The sequence below is a fragment of the Phalacrocorax aristotelis genome, chromosome 4 (genome assembly GCF_949628215.1).
Source record: "Phalacrocorax aristotelis chromosome 4, bGulAri2.1, whole genome shotgun sequence".
Taxonomy (NCBI): Eukaryota; Metazoa; Chordata; class Aves; order Suliformes; family Phalacrocoracidae; genus Phalacrocorax; species Phalacrocorax aristotelis.
Genome location: NC_134279.1, coordinates 18355837 through 18370416, shown reverse-complemented (window position 1 = coordinate 18370416; position 14580 = coordinate 18355837). Strand labels below are relative to the sequence as shown.

General features: G+C 39.6%; 1 protein-coding gene across 3 annotated transcripts in view; it reads right to left on the bottom strand.

The window, feature by feature from the left end:
* Positions 1-445: 445 nt before the first annotated feature.
* Positions 446-14580, bottom strand: part of SLC10A7 (solute carrier family 10 member 7) — a 152518-nt gene continuing 138383 nt past the window's right edge. For all 3 annotated transcript variants that reach the window (XM_075090440.1, XM_075090437.1, XM_075090439.1), the window contains 2 exons: positions 3918-4063; positions 446-605 (listed from right to left, as the gene is read on the bottom strand). In XM_075090440.1, the coding sequence (XP_074946541.1) occupies positions 561-605; positions 3918-4063 (191 nt within the window). In that variant the 3' untranslated portion in view covers positions 446-560. The remainder of the gene's footprint in view (positions 606-3917; positions 4064-14580) is intronic.

The window sequence follows — 14580 nt, the reverse complement described above, 5'->3', positions numbered from 1 at the left end:
AAATAATTCATGCTTCTCAGCTTCTATCCAATGGATGGCCCCATGCTGAGCATACACAAACTCAGAAGAAAAAGGCATGTCACAGTCATATGACTAAGGAGTGTAACAGAGTCACACAGAAATTCAAGTCAATCTTGAAAAAAAAAACCAACAAACCTTCAGAAAGCTCTTCCCCAGGGTCAGCCAGCAGTGGGAGAGGCTTCTGGTCATTTTGGCTAGTTTAAGACAGAGGCCTACAGCTGGTGCACCTGGCTTCAAAGCAGGGACAATGGAAGGAACAGCTGTTAGCCATGACCATTCACTCGGTTAGAAAAATAAAAACTAAAGGACTCCAAAATACTGTACAACCTCTTGCAGTAACCAACAAAGTGGCTTCTGCAAACAATGCTTTTGCCAAAAATGCATCTGTAAGGCACTTAACAGGTATCTTTTTTATATATATATATATAAAAATAAAATATGCACTGAAGTAACATTCACAAATACCCAGTTGTCTCAATTGTCTGTGTGTATGGTATAGTACATATATACATTCACTGCGACACTGGCCGTCTCCATAATTATACCTTCACGGGTGCTTTGGGCTGCCTGGTTAACTTCAGTGCCTGTGAATGGTAAACAAAACAGTCACTTTTTTTATATTCTTAAGAGACGACCAACAGTACAAGATTTTTATTTATGAGGGGCAATAAAATGCTGTGTATGCTTCTGGGAGGCTGAGTGGGGAGTCAGCATGCAGCTGGCAGGCCACTCCGGGCTCTGTGGTGATATTTTTGTCTCTGATAGCCCACCACAACCTCTCATATACTGACAGCCCTAACAGAGGAACCACAAGGAATGTGATGCCAGTGAAGGAAGTGGAGGTGGGCCTTTTAGAAAGCAACTATGTGGACCCCACTCAAACCCCTTGTGGCAGTGATACAAGAGCTTCTGACCCACTTAGGGAAAGACTGAAGAAAATTTATGCCAACACCTTTGTGTTCCCTGTTCTCCTTCCATATGGCTCAAAGCCTGCTCAGAGTATAGTCACTGCTGCAGTGGTGGATGTCACACACCTCAGATGTTTGTACCTTCTTTTCTGAGAAAAAGGTAAGAATAAGCTAAAGCCCGTCAGTCCAGAGGTGATCTTATGCCAGGGGACACCTGACGTCTTTGTACCTCTAGTCTACTCGTACTGAGAAGCAGAGAAACCACATGCCTTTCTTATTTGATGGCAGGGTCTAGCTCTGTGTTCCCCGCAGGGCTGGCCAACTATGGTAGCTGAACTATTTATTCAGCATGTGACAGAAGTTCAACTCAAATGATAGGTGATCATGCTTCTAGTTTGGCAGGAAGCAGTCTTGCTAACTTAGGAGGAAAATGTGACATGCCTAAAAGGTGTTAGGTTTTTGGCTGCTCCTGTATACCAGTGTGGTCACTGTGAAGGCTACCTCTTGGTGTGCTCTGCAACAAAAAAGCTCAGTGCTTTCTTGTGCGGGATGAGTCGGCCTGTGGGAGAGGGAAATTAGTGAAATTTTCAAATCCCTGAAATTTGGAACCTCTGTTTTCCTTAGCCTTGGGTGAAGTGCCCTAACAGACTGGCATTTGATAAGTGAGAGACTTATCATTTCCAGAGGGCTGGCTAAACAAGCAGTTTTCAGTCTGAGAGATGTCTGATGGGTCTTCTTATTGTAGATATTAACCTTTAATATTGTACATTTAAAGCTTGTAAGCACTGCTTGAAAAACGCTCCAGCACAAATGTAAACCCTTAAAAAAATCCAAACCTTTAAAAATAAATAGGCTATATTCCCCTCAGAAACACCAGCTTTCAGAAATGCCAGCATTTAACCATTGTTAAATCTAGCCATTTGAGATTAGTCTTTTGGATATTATTCAGCAAGAGACTTTTGGATATTATTCAGCAAGAGACTTTAGAGAGAGACATCATTCCGCATCTGGTTTGGGGAAACAATTTTTTAACTTTGTAGTTTGGCAGATTCTGCTGCCATATTTACAAACTAGAAATACCTTAGTGTAGATGAACCTCTAAATATTTAAATTCAATTTCATACAACCAGATCACATGTACTATCATAATTAAGTAAGAATGTCACTGCAGTTGAGTATTCTGACTGGATAACCGTCTCCCCCTGCAAGAGAGATGCCAAAATGAAGCCAAGGTGTTTATGGAAAATAAACATCAAGGGTGATGATGACATGTTTATTTTCAAAGCGGGAGACCATTATCCAGTCACAACATTCACTTCTATTATACTTATTATAACTGTACCAGACCCAACCTCATTGATTTTTTTTCAGAGAGTAATTAAAATAACATCTGTGAATAATACAGAAGACCAACTGAAGAAACTGCTGCAACAGAACAACAATCCCCCAAAGTGGTTCTACTGTAGCATTACAGTCTGATTAGCACAGGAGGTTTATTTGATGCTTAATGAATAAGAAACTAGTGCTGGTGAACTGTAAATCTCCCCGGTGCTGGTTGACTTTTCTGATGCCCTGTTTAAAGGCTGTGTTAACTTGCAGCAACTGACAGCAGACCCTAAAGGCCATTTCCAGCCCTAATCATTGGGGAGGTCTGGATCAGCTCCAGCCCCACTCCTGGTCTTGGCAGCAGGTAGCAGTTAGATGCTGAAGAGAAGCCAGCATTGCAGGGATTGATGTGTCACTGGTAGTGTCAACTTGAGGCTATCTTTCTGCAGGAATAGCATGGAATTTTCTTTACACAACCTGTAATGTCTCTTGATAATTTCTGATTTAAAAAAAAATCATGACTTTCAGACTGATGGAGAAATGACATATGATTCTCAAATTTCCATTTTTGGATGCTAAGATAAGCATATCTTAACAAGGTCCAATTTCCAGACTCAGTTCCTGAAAATTGAGGGTTTTCCTGCTTTTTATGATTCAGGTAACCATAAGTGGAGCCACATAAAAATCACTGATTTGGGGAATTTTAGCATTCAGTTAGGCAAGGTGACTTTAGTGGAGTGAAGCCAGTAAAATGGCAGCCCATTAGGTTTTGCTGAAAATTGGAAACATGGAAATTATCAAACAAAATTTCTCCACTGACAAGTGGAGAATGCAGGGTACTGATGGTGCTAGGCTTCCCACAGTAGGTCTCAACCTTCACCTAAGATGGCTGTCAAAGACTGCTTCAGTTGCCACAGCTTCTTGATCCTTATTATCTCAGAATATTAAAGACAGCATTAAGATCAGTTGCGTGGACTAGTTTTCTGTGAGGTGGTTACTACTGTTCTGAGAACCTGGCTAAAATCATTGCAATTTTTTCATATAGATCACAGAATGGCTGTCAGATGTCAATAGCTTCAATTTGTAGTGAAATAAGCATAATTTGAATCAGTGATGTCGATGCAAAAACCTCTAGGTTATGGTCTATAATCCTACAAGCTATCCCATACCATAATTTTGGCCTGAAATGTGATGCACCAGACTCCTGTAGACTTCTAGCTATTGTAAAGGGTGACCTAAAAAGTCTTCATCCTGCTTCAATTCCATTCCATTCAGCAAGTGCCCTCATTTTACACTATTTCACCAGCTCCCATGCTGGTGGACAGATCTTTGTCACTTCCTCATAAGGGAGATCCAAAGCTCTGATATTAGCTAAAGATGGAGCCATTCACAATCTGAATTCATAATTTGAATGAATTCATAATTAGAACTAACCGTAGAGGTCTAACTTCAAGATTTGAACCTTTTCAGAGCCAAGGGGGATAAAGTTCTGCGTTTTTAATTTGACACTACTGTGACTATCGCTGTCATAAAGGAAGCAAAGAAGCGGAAAAATCCCTACCATGGGATCTCCAAGAAGGAACCTGAGGAGTTTAAGACATGTTTGGTATTTTTTTCCTCATAGCACACTGTCCATTTTAAATCAAACCCAGCAATTCTTACCTTTTGCCTAGAAACCATCCAAGATTTTATTGTTGGTACCAACAGACTGCCAAGAAGAATCTGAGCAGGATGATAGATGAGTAAAGGGACAGAAATTAAGGACAGGTGCTCATAACCCGCAAATACTATCTTCAGCATTGGAATCCCTGTAGGCAGAAAAACAGGAGACAGACTCTCACCTCAGAACTTGATCTCCACATAAAAGCAAAGCATTTTATCTTGCATTGACATTTCACAAAAAAAACCACCCCAAAACACCCCCAAAAACCCCAACAACAAAACACAAAAGAAACAAACTGAAGACTCAGAAGTTTTATATAAAAAAACCCCCAATCCATAAAACCAGCAAGAACATGAACTCCTGCTGACGACTCGATATGAAATACATTCTGCTATAGCATGACTGTTCTGTTGCTGAACCTAGTTCTGTACTGCTTATTTACTACTTCCTCTCACTGTGCTCTGTTTCACATTTTCATGATTGTCCTCTGTCCAACCTGCCCGACTCCTGCTTGTTAACTTTTCTTCAGTCCGTACACCACTGGAGGAGGGCTGCGTTTCCTGGCATACTCCCTGCCAGTCAGTGAGTGCCCAAGTGACAGCCTTCCCTCCTTTAACTGATTCATGCAGTCAAGGTAGAGAGTCAAGTGCTCTGCAGGTGAGTGCTCATGTGTTAGAGAACAAAACTCTGCTCTACCTCTATGTTTCAGCATGAGAGAGAAAAGGTTTAGTGAACTGAGTGAGCAATATGACGTGGTCATGCCTATAAACAGTTAGGGAGCAGCTGGAGTACAGAAGTTGCTAGGTGCTGGAAGAAGTGAGTGTTAAGAGCTAGAGATGGGCCGTTCTTCCTAAGAGCTTGAATTTGCACTCAGCAGTGCTAATGCTATTAGACATATCCATGCATAATCTTCCCACTTGATGATGCGATATGTAAAATGAAATTTGATTTAGTTTTGCAGTGATGAAACTGATTATGTTTACTTTGAACACGTTATTGTTCAAAATTACCTGTTTAAACCTTGGAACTTTGTTGCCATGCTCACAAAGCATAGGCGTGGGCAAAACTTGCAACCACCTCCGTCTGGTCAACAAGAGCAGCTGCGATTCCTCAGGAACCCTCTGAGAACCCATCAGGGTTTTCTCCCTCATCTTAAATGTCATTCTAGGAATCTTCTGCTAGCATCAACCTGGCAGCGAAGCAGACTACACACAATTTTCACAGAGCTCATCTGTGTGTCTCTTCTAGCAATGACAAAAAGCTGAGCTTTGTGCCACATGCCCTCCATTCCCCCATTAGTAGATGTTTCAGATCAGCCAAAGTTGCCATGTTTACATAAACTTTTGTCTATGTCTTGGATAAATTCCTGTTCTTAACATCCTTTCAGGTTTCCCTTAATAAAAGTTGCCTCCTCCCTATGTGAGGAAACAGCTTATTTGAATATTTACCACTCCACCAGTGCCCCACTATTGCTGACTCATGTCCACGCTTGCTGAAATCTTCATAATGTTTCCACAGCACCATTTCTTGTAATTATTTTGATTAGCTTCATCAGATTACACCGCTAACGATCTCATCCCCATACTAGTAGCCTTTACTTATCTGGATATTTCCAGGGGAAGATTAAATCAAATAAATGAAGGCTCGTGTGCTTAATTTCAAGATTATAATTACCTTCAAAGCAAGATCATGGATCTATCACACAATAGTGCTGCTTATTATTAACACTGATTTCTGGGACTTGGGAATAGATAGTATTTGGATAAAAAGTAAATGGGCATTTGCGTTATATTAAGGAGTATATTTACTTCAAATGCCCATCGTGCTGTTCTTGTAAACAGATAAAGGCTTTATTGCCTGTTTCCAAGTCTCCACTTGACCCTTGTGGGTCCTTTTCTGTTCTCTAACCACAGAAAAATAAACTAAAGTCCCAAGCTATGAACATGCTATATTTATGTTCACAAGACAGTACCTGGTGTTTTAGTACTGCAATTTCATCTGTAGATCCAAAAACACTTTAGTAAGCTGAACAGGACTCCTACAGAGAATCAGAGAACACTAAAATGACTAGCCTAAGATCACACAGAAAACTAACGGCAGAGACGTGAACAGAATGGATCCAAAGTGACTGAGACATGCTTTAAATTACTGTACATTTTTTGAACTGAAAGAAAAGATGAGAAATTCCAGCCTAAAAGGTAAATTCTCTAGAGGACAGATATTTCAGTAAACTAGGAAAAGAAAATTAAAGTTGTCAAATATAAATACAAAATACTATAATTAGTGTGACAATATAATTAGATCACTGGGTGGAAAGAGGTTCTTAATTCACAGCTTGTTTAAATACATGTCACAACAATAGGTTCCTGTAAGCCACTAATGTGCAATTAAAGTTCCTGTTATTTACCAGGGAAAAATAACTGTTGAAAAGAAGAAATATTAACAGGTTTTTTTGCAGGTAAGCATTTGTTTAATGGAAAGAAAAAGCCCTGTTGCCTTTTTACGCACTTTCTGATTTTTGTAATTCCAACTTTGCCAGTAGGCATCTCCCTCAGAAAATATTTCATGGCAGAGATCCACGGACTGCAGTCACAAATGCTTGTATCAGTAACATTGCCATAAAGCTAAACAAAACAGCATGGGATTTATTTATTTTTAAAAATGTTGTCTAAACATTTTTGTAGCAATACATAGTAACTGCAAGCATCAGTATGACTGCTAATGTTTTCCAAAAACATAAAATTTATGCAAATTCCTAATTAGGAAAAACCATATTGTAATAGTTACTTTTCCCTGAATTAAAAAAACCAAAACTGTATTTAAAATATATATATATAAAAAACACACTTGGGGGAAAAAAAAACCCCAGCACAAAAACAAAACAAACAAAATGAAAACCAAATCCCAGCCAAAGGAAGGTAAGTGACATTATAATGCCTGGGCTGATACTGTATACTGTATCTTAGCCCGTAATGCATTTTCAAGATGAGATTACGAACTAGCACTAAGAGAAGCTATAACAGAAACACTGACTGAAACAGTAGTGACATGAACAGGTGCTGCTATAACAAAACTAATAAAGTGAGTGAGATGAGTTTAAATGTTTCAGATAGATAGCAAGGAATGAAGGTGCTAAGCAAAATGGATATGTTTATCTTTATTTTGGGCTGTCCACTCCTCTTTTCCTCATCTTTTACAGCATATTGCTTCCAACGCTAATGGAGTATGATAGCTACACTAAGTCTAAAATAAATAAAATTTTGCAGAGGATCACGCCACACGTATTAAAACCCAGACGACTACCTTAGCCTTAAGTTTCCTCAAAGTACACAGCAGCTCCTCCCCCCCCCGGCTATTACTAGGGTATTTATTTGCCATCTGGAGCATTAAGGCTGCATTCACACATATAACGATAATGCCTGTAAGGATTTTTTGTTTTGTTTTCACAGAGCCATTAATCACGCTTATCTGCATTTCAGGATAATTGGACTGATTTCTCTGGGTCTTCATCCTGATTGACATCACAGTAAAAAACACTGGCATTATCTGTTTATATACAATCTTTTCATTCAGTTTTAAGACTGCTGCCACGGTCTGAAGGCTCACACCACAAACACCCGTTCACGTTGCTGTGGTTTATGAAGCTACAGGCTTCCAGCAGCTTGGTTCAACTCCTCTGCCAAAGACCCTCATTCACTACATACCACGAGAACTGAATGACAAAGTGCTCCTCTGTGGTTTGGTGCCAACTTGGGCAGCTTTGCAGCTTTGCTCAAAGTAGGGGTGTTGAGCTGCCAAAACCTTTTAGACAGCCCTATTGCATGAATGTGTGTCCAACTCCTGGATCAGAGCTGACCAAACACCGTGACAGGTGCAAATCAGGGTTGTATCCCATTCTCCTCCAAAGAAAGAGGAAATGTGGTACCCAGCTGGGTGAGAGAACAGCACATCACCTGGCCAGGACTACACGGAGCGGTAGCAGAAGGGAAGAAGCACTGAGATCATCCCACAAATATCCATTACAAAAAAAATCATTGATATCCCCACCTTTTTACCCTGGATTTCCCTCCTTTCCATTGTTTGGCTGTTTCTCCTACCGGTGCTCCCCTGTGCTCCCATCTTCCTCCTTGCTCTTTGGCTCTGGTATTCAGAGGGTCGCCTTCTTTTTGTATTTTGTCCCATCCTTCTTCTTCCTTCTCTTCTTCACTCCCATGCTTCTAGCCTGCTTGTTTTTGATTCTGCTCACTTGCAGTAGTGTAAATTTGGGGTATTTCCACTAAAATCACTAAGCTCCACTAAGTGCAGTGGGCGCTAAAATCACAGTTCCACTGCAACTGAGAGAACGGAGTTAGGCCTGTGATATGGAGTGCGTTTCATTTTTCTCCCTGCTTGTGTCCTCACTCTGCCCATTTCACGTAACAGCTTTGCAAACCTGAGGAAAAGCTAGCAAGAGAAAAGCTGTTTATCCGTGACCAACAACAGCAAGGAAGAATGAGAGGACTGCCCACATAGCCTGGTATAGGAAAGCCCTGTTTGCTCTCCATTGCTGTAGGGTATTCCAGTTTGGCTCCAAGGCTGTGGTTTATCAGCCCTGGACGAAGGCCACCGTTTCTCTGGTAGCCTGCACAACTGAGAGCTATTTATCCTTCCTCTGCACCCAGTATAACCTCCCACATCCTCCCCTTTCCCCTTTGCTACTTTCACATTTCATAGTCACCTTCTTAAATGGCCCATGAAAATATTATGTTGCACTTCACTATGCTTAGTTAACTGTAAAATAATAATAATAAAAAATCCTAAAAGATTTGAAAGTATTTTTAAGAGAATTTAAATATAGGACTCTTTTCATCTAGCTATCACTGCAGTAATATAAATGAAGCAAATTAATTTTAATGCTCCAAGGTACTGATTCTGTGTCACTGTCACTGACAGGATCCAACTAGACTTTATGAGATAGCATTTGACTTTATGGAAGTGAGCACTATGCACGCATTTACAATTTTACAGGGACTTTAAGCTGTCATGCTGAAAAATGTTTATAAAACATTAATCAAAAAATGCCTCTTTAATACAATGCATTGTCTGAAAGATGTTAGAAGGCACATATTGTAAATGGATTCTTTTTCTGACTAAAGTAATTTCTACCAAAAGCCTTTCCCCACTGCTATACAAGTACACAGTGTGGAGAGATAAAGAGCACTTTCTCAGCACGTTACTACCTGATCCAAACACTTGGGAAATCACTAATGTACAGCATGCCATATTTCCATGTCACACATGACACATTTGTCTAAAGTTACCCAACAGAGTTTGACATTGCAGCATATTCCATAGCAGAGCTTTCAACTGACATCTGCCAAGTAAGAAATTCAAGTAGGAGCTTTCTTCTTCTAACAAGCAAGTAAGAGTTTTCTTTTATCCTATACCCATGATGGAAATGACAAAACAATAAGTACTGGAAATCAGGGTGTTTTTTTTCTATTTTAATATGTTTATTTTATGCTTGCTGAATGTGTAAGCTCCCCTCAAAGCACTGTTTCATCATTTGCTGTTTTCTATCATACTGCAGTGGGTTCAGAGAACTTAATAGAACATTTTTATTACCACCGAAACCTAGGCCATTATCTCTCACACCCAAACCAGCATTATTGCTAGATGCTCTACTTACATACTTTACTGTATAGGTTTTTCCCCTTCCATGTCTTCATAACAAACAATTTATCCTAAAACTTTATTGCTTACATTACTGAAATACATTCCAAATCACAAAACGCTGCAGCATTTCTTCTTAGGAAAGGATGTTTGGTGCAAAACAAAGAGGCCATCGCTAGGACTATGGAAACACAAGGCATTCAGGAATCAGAACAACCCTCACAAAGAAGCAGTGGAAATACTCTGAAGAAAAGCCTTAGCCTGCAGATTTTCAGTTTTCCCTTCAACTCATCTATATGTTTCAGAACTCTCATTGCCATAATCTTCAAGTGCAATATACAAAACGAATAAAGTGTATGACAGCAGCTTCTCTGACATTCCATGCTACCCTCTTTCTGAAGGATCCTCTCAGGAGTTGATGTGAAGGGAACATTAGTAAGCCAAATAGCTATTTATTTTTTTCAGCTGACAAAAGGCCTGTAAAGAGGAGCATATATTGCATTAAACCCCTCCCTAAGCTGCCAGAGCAGGGGATTTCTGAGCTTATCTCTGCAAAGACAGTTCCAAATGAGCACCTGAAATTTTACCACCAAGTTTCAGAACAGTATTGCATGTGGCCCAGTGACTGCATGGTGGGGAAGGGTAGTGAGATCTGGGCAAAATCCAGTTTAGAGGATTACAAAAAGGCTGTTCATGCAGATAGCCACCAGAGTGGCAAGATGCTGCTAATCTCGTTTGAAACTTTCTTAAGGGTTTCCCTGTTTCTTCCCAGGCAAATCACATTGCTATGGTTACTTTTGAGGAGACAGAAGTTTATGCACTAGGCCTACCCTCAGTGAAGGCTAGCCACAGACAGAAGATGTTTCTAGCCCTTGTTCAAACTTTATTACGACATACTGGGATCACGATAGGAGATGATGCTTTTGACAAATTAACTGGTTAAGGATTCTTTTTCCTATATCCATGCCCTCTCCAGAGCATGTATTGAACTCAAGTTAAACGCTCTTCTGTCAGGACCAGTTTCTTTCAGGTATGGGAATAGCTGAATGATATCTGACAACCCGTAACAATACCAATATTCGCTTGCTACTCAGTATTCCCATTTCAGCTGAAGAAAGCACCATACAATGTAATATGAAATCACATGCATTGGAAGGACAACAGATCACTTGAAGCTGAGCCTAAACAGGCAGCCAAGCTCTTCTGCAGGTGAAAAACTCCTCAAAGGAAAATTTGGTAGTCCTTTTCCAGCTCCACTCCAGCTGTAACTCTGACCTTAGCCCTAACCAAGAGATCCTAGACCTACAGTCATTTTGTACTCTGCAAAGGAACCAAGGCTGAGAGAATTAACAGACAACCTTTGCTACTCTCTTGTCCAGGAGGAAATAACAGTGTCAAGGTAAGATTCCATCCGCAGTGGCTAGACAATGGTTTACAACAGTACAATGGTTTGTGGCACTTTTGGTTCAATCACACGTTGATGACAAAGCTTAGTGTTACCATGGGAATCTGACTCGCTAGTAGGTATAAAGAGATCATCCATCAGCACAACCACAACAGCCTCCAGGTAATATGACACTCAGTCTCTGGGAAGGTTCTGCAATGTTTGTAGCAGTTGAGACTACATTCCCCTTGCCTTTTTGCCCACACACATGCTGTTTGAAGACTTGTGCTTAAAATATTCCCAGGGAAAAAGACAATTTTTTTTTTCAGTTTTTTTTTCATATTTCATGTCAGTGATAAGTGTAATGGAAAGCAAAGCAAAAAACAGACTCACAAAGTGGTAAAAAACATCTGAGGGGGAGGTTTTACAAGGGACTGGTGAGATATTAAAGAAGTCTGGAAGAGCTGCAGGGGAAAACTGCAAAATGGAGGGCTACCCTAGTTCAATTTGGAGGTCTGCATGGACCCTAATCTTCAAAAACATTTTCACCTTCATCCCTCTCTTTGGGAAAGAACAATTATTTACCAGAATATTCAACAAGCCCTCACATTACATTAAATGGCTTACCTCTTTTAGAGGACTATAATCATTGGGAAGGCTCTGATTCAGAGCAATGGGGTCACATATTGACCATATAGCTAGGATGCAAGAATTTGGCTGAGACCCACACTATGTTGTAAGAGACTGGACTGGTCTACCATTGAAGTAAAGGAGAAGGAGAAATGAATGAGAAAGAAGATATTTCTTTTGCCATAACTAACAAGAATAAAGAAAGAAGAAAATCTAATATGCTTTGAATGCTTTTACTAATTCTTGCTCTTCAGGTAACTGGCTCACTATACTCATCCCAGAAATCAGTAATTTAAGTAATTTAAATTAAGTGACTTAATTTACTAGGAAACAGCACATCTTGATACTATCAAAGTTTTAAGTAAAAATGTAAAAGCTGGGAGGAAGAGAAAGAAAGTACAGTTTGTCTATTTCTGGGTTTTCAACGGGTGCATTCAGATTGGAAGTGATGTTTAATGAACAACATAGGCAATCTTACCAGCTGCTAACAATGAAACATTTAACACCAACAACTGAAGACTAGTGCCTTAGACTCCAAAACACCTCTACCTGTCTGACAATATGGTAATAGTAATTAGTTAACAGGGAATTCAAGAATGAATTGAACCACTGTAAGTCATATCTTAAATGTGACTCATCCTTATTTTGGCACCACAATGCGAGCATAGCAATGCTGTAAGCTGATCCTCACACTTCAGCGCTCTTTTATTGCTTGGATATCACTTCATTCTTCATACACATAATATACTCAAGGCACAGGGTAAATTCTTCTTTGTAATTCACTAGCAATATCTAAGCTATGAAGTTTAAATGAATGGAATTTAAACACATCCTTCCCTTCTCTATAATTCTTGTAGCCAACGCTTTTTGAAGGTTTAATAGGTTAGACCTACTAATGAAAGGAATTCTGGACAAAGAGATTGACAAATGCCCTAAAAACACGAAGCTGAGATTTGATTTGATTATTTCCTTGAACATTTCACACATAGCTGAGGCTAAGATTTCTCAGCATTAAAGTTTTGATTAAGTGAATTTTATTTACACATATTACTTAAAAAAGACATTATAAGCACGTTTCATAGTTGTTCTTATCATATTTGTAAACACAAGCAGGAAAGGATTATGCTCCAACCTGTTTCATACTGCCTTTTAATTAGATTTTTCGAAAGCTTTTTTTCTCCTGAAACCTTGATGCAAATGAAAACATGATACACTAATTCATTATAAATGGTATACCAAGAAAATACTTACTTCTTTTCATAAATAAAAAAAAAATTTCTTAGGAATACTAGCACAACTCTTCCTTTAATTCTGTCTTCATCTGATTTCTGTGGCCAAAAAAGAAGATGTGAGGCCAGAAAAGCTTTAATGCTCCAGTCATTTGGAAAGGCATTTTGAGAAAACATCTTACTACCTAGAAATACTGAGGGATACTATTTCCTATTCTAAAACTCTATGGACTAGCGTTATGTGCTTGCAGTGGTCATGGCAGCTTTTAGAGGAGGATCTCTCTTCCAGATTCTGAAGACTATCCTGTAATAGGAGGTTTCTAAATTTTGCTGCTGCTGTTGATTTTTCACGTCTTTGCACCCACTGTTTTAGAAGTGTCTGGAGTCAGCAGCTCAGACTGGCTGCCAGAAGGTGCACTGAGAGCAGCAAATGTAGATGCAACTCTCTCAGGGAGACTCAACATCATCTTCAATACTCACCAGCTTTAGTTTTGGTGACACTTGTAGCCTCTGCCAGCTTGAGGTAAAAAAAAAAAATCTTGAGTCATGTCCAAACATGGATCTTCCCAAGGGTAACCTGTCAGCTGTCTGCTGAATATAATGTAGTTTCTTAAAGTAGATAAATTAACTTTAACTGTTTTTGGTGGGGAGGGAGGGCTCTTGTGTCATTATCATTTTACAGATGGATGTGTGTGTTTATTTTTTTTTTTATTATAAAGAGGTATGGGCTTGCTGTCATTAAAAACCTGCAATCTGGTTTTTAGTGTCTGATCCAATTATGTGTATGTCTGGGAAGACGCGCAACCAAATAAATAATTGGAGAGGTGCAACTCTGAAATGACAATTGTTATTCATCGATCTCTTTCTGCAAGTCGATATTGAGAGATGTAAACTTCAAGTGAATGAGATCTCCTGGGTGAGATTCTTCAGTTCAAACACAGTAAACAACTGTTGTCCTCTGATGCACATTTTAGTACTGCTGGAGGCAAACTTTCTAAATATTAATAAAAAACCTACTACTGGCAGAGTATAAAGATGAAAAGGAAGCCCTGGGAGCTGGTACAGAATTTCTTGCCACATTCTAAGTCTAATCAAAGAAACATACATTTCAGGTCAGAAAGGAAAGGAGATTCCCTAATTTGCTCTAGTATTTCCCCTTCTGGAATCACAGAGAGGTCAAAATTGAGTAAACTGCAACAGATCAGACATATTGTGAATCTTGTGATTAAAAAACCAAGGGAGAGAATCAGGTACTCTGTGTCCAAAAGCCACTATAACTCACTGGACTATGCCATTTCCTACTTTCAGATTGGCTTGCCAGCACATTTCCTTCCTGAAAGTATAGCCCCTGGGGATGCTCTGGTCTGAAGGAGACAAACAGGGGGTGCTTGCCAGACACATATATGAGTAGTAAGGGAAAATAAAAGGGTGCTCTGGCACAGACTATCCCAGCGACCACAGCCTACTCAAACTGTCAGTTTGACTTCTTGTGGAGGTAGCCCCTTAGTATTATAGAAATGCTGACACATGCAAAATGGCATCTCACCTTGGGTGGATTTGTCTGTGCAAACAGGAAACATTCATACTATTCCTAATTACAGAAATCTTCAGTCTATGTTTCATTTTGCTAATATTCTGATATGGCAGCCGTACTGGAAACAGCAGCATTTCCCAGGCATTCTTTGGGGTCTGCTGAGAAAGACAACATGGTAATAACCTGACTGATAATGTTGTGTGGGAAGAACCAAACATCGGTTCTAGAAGACT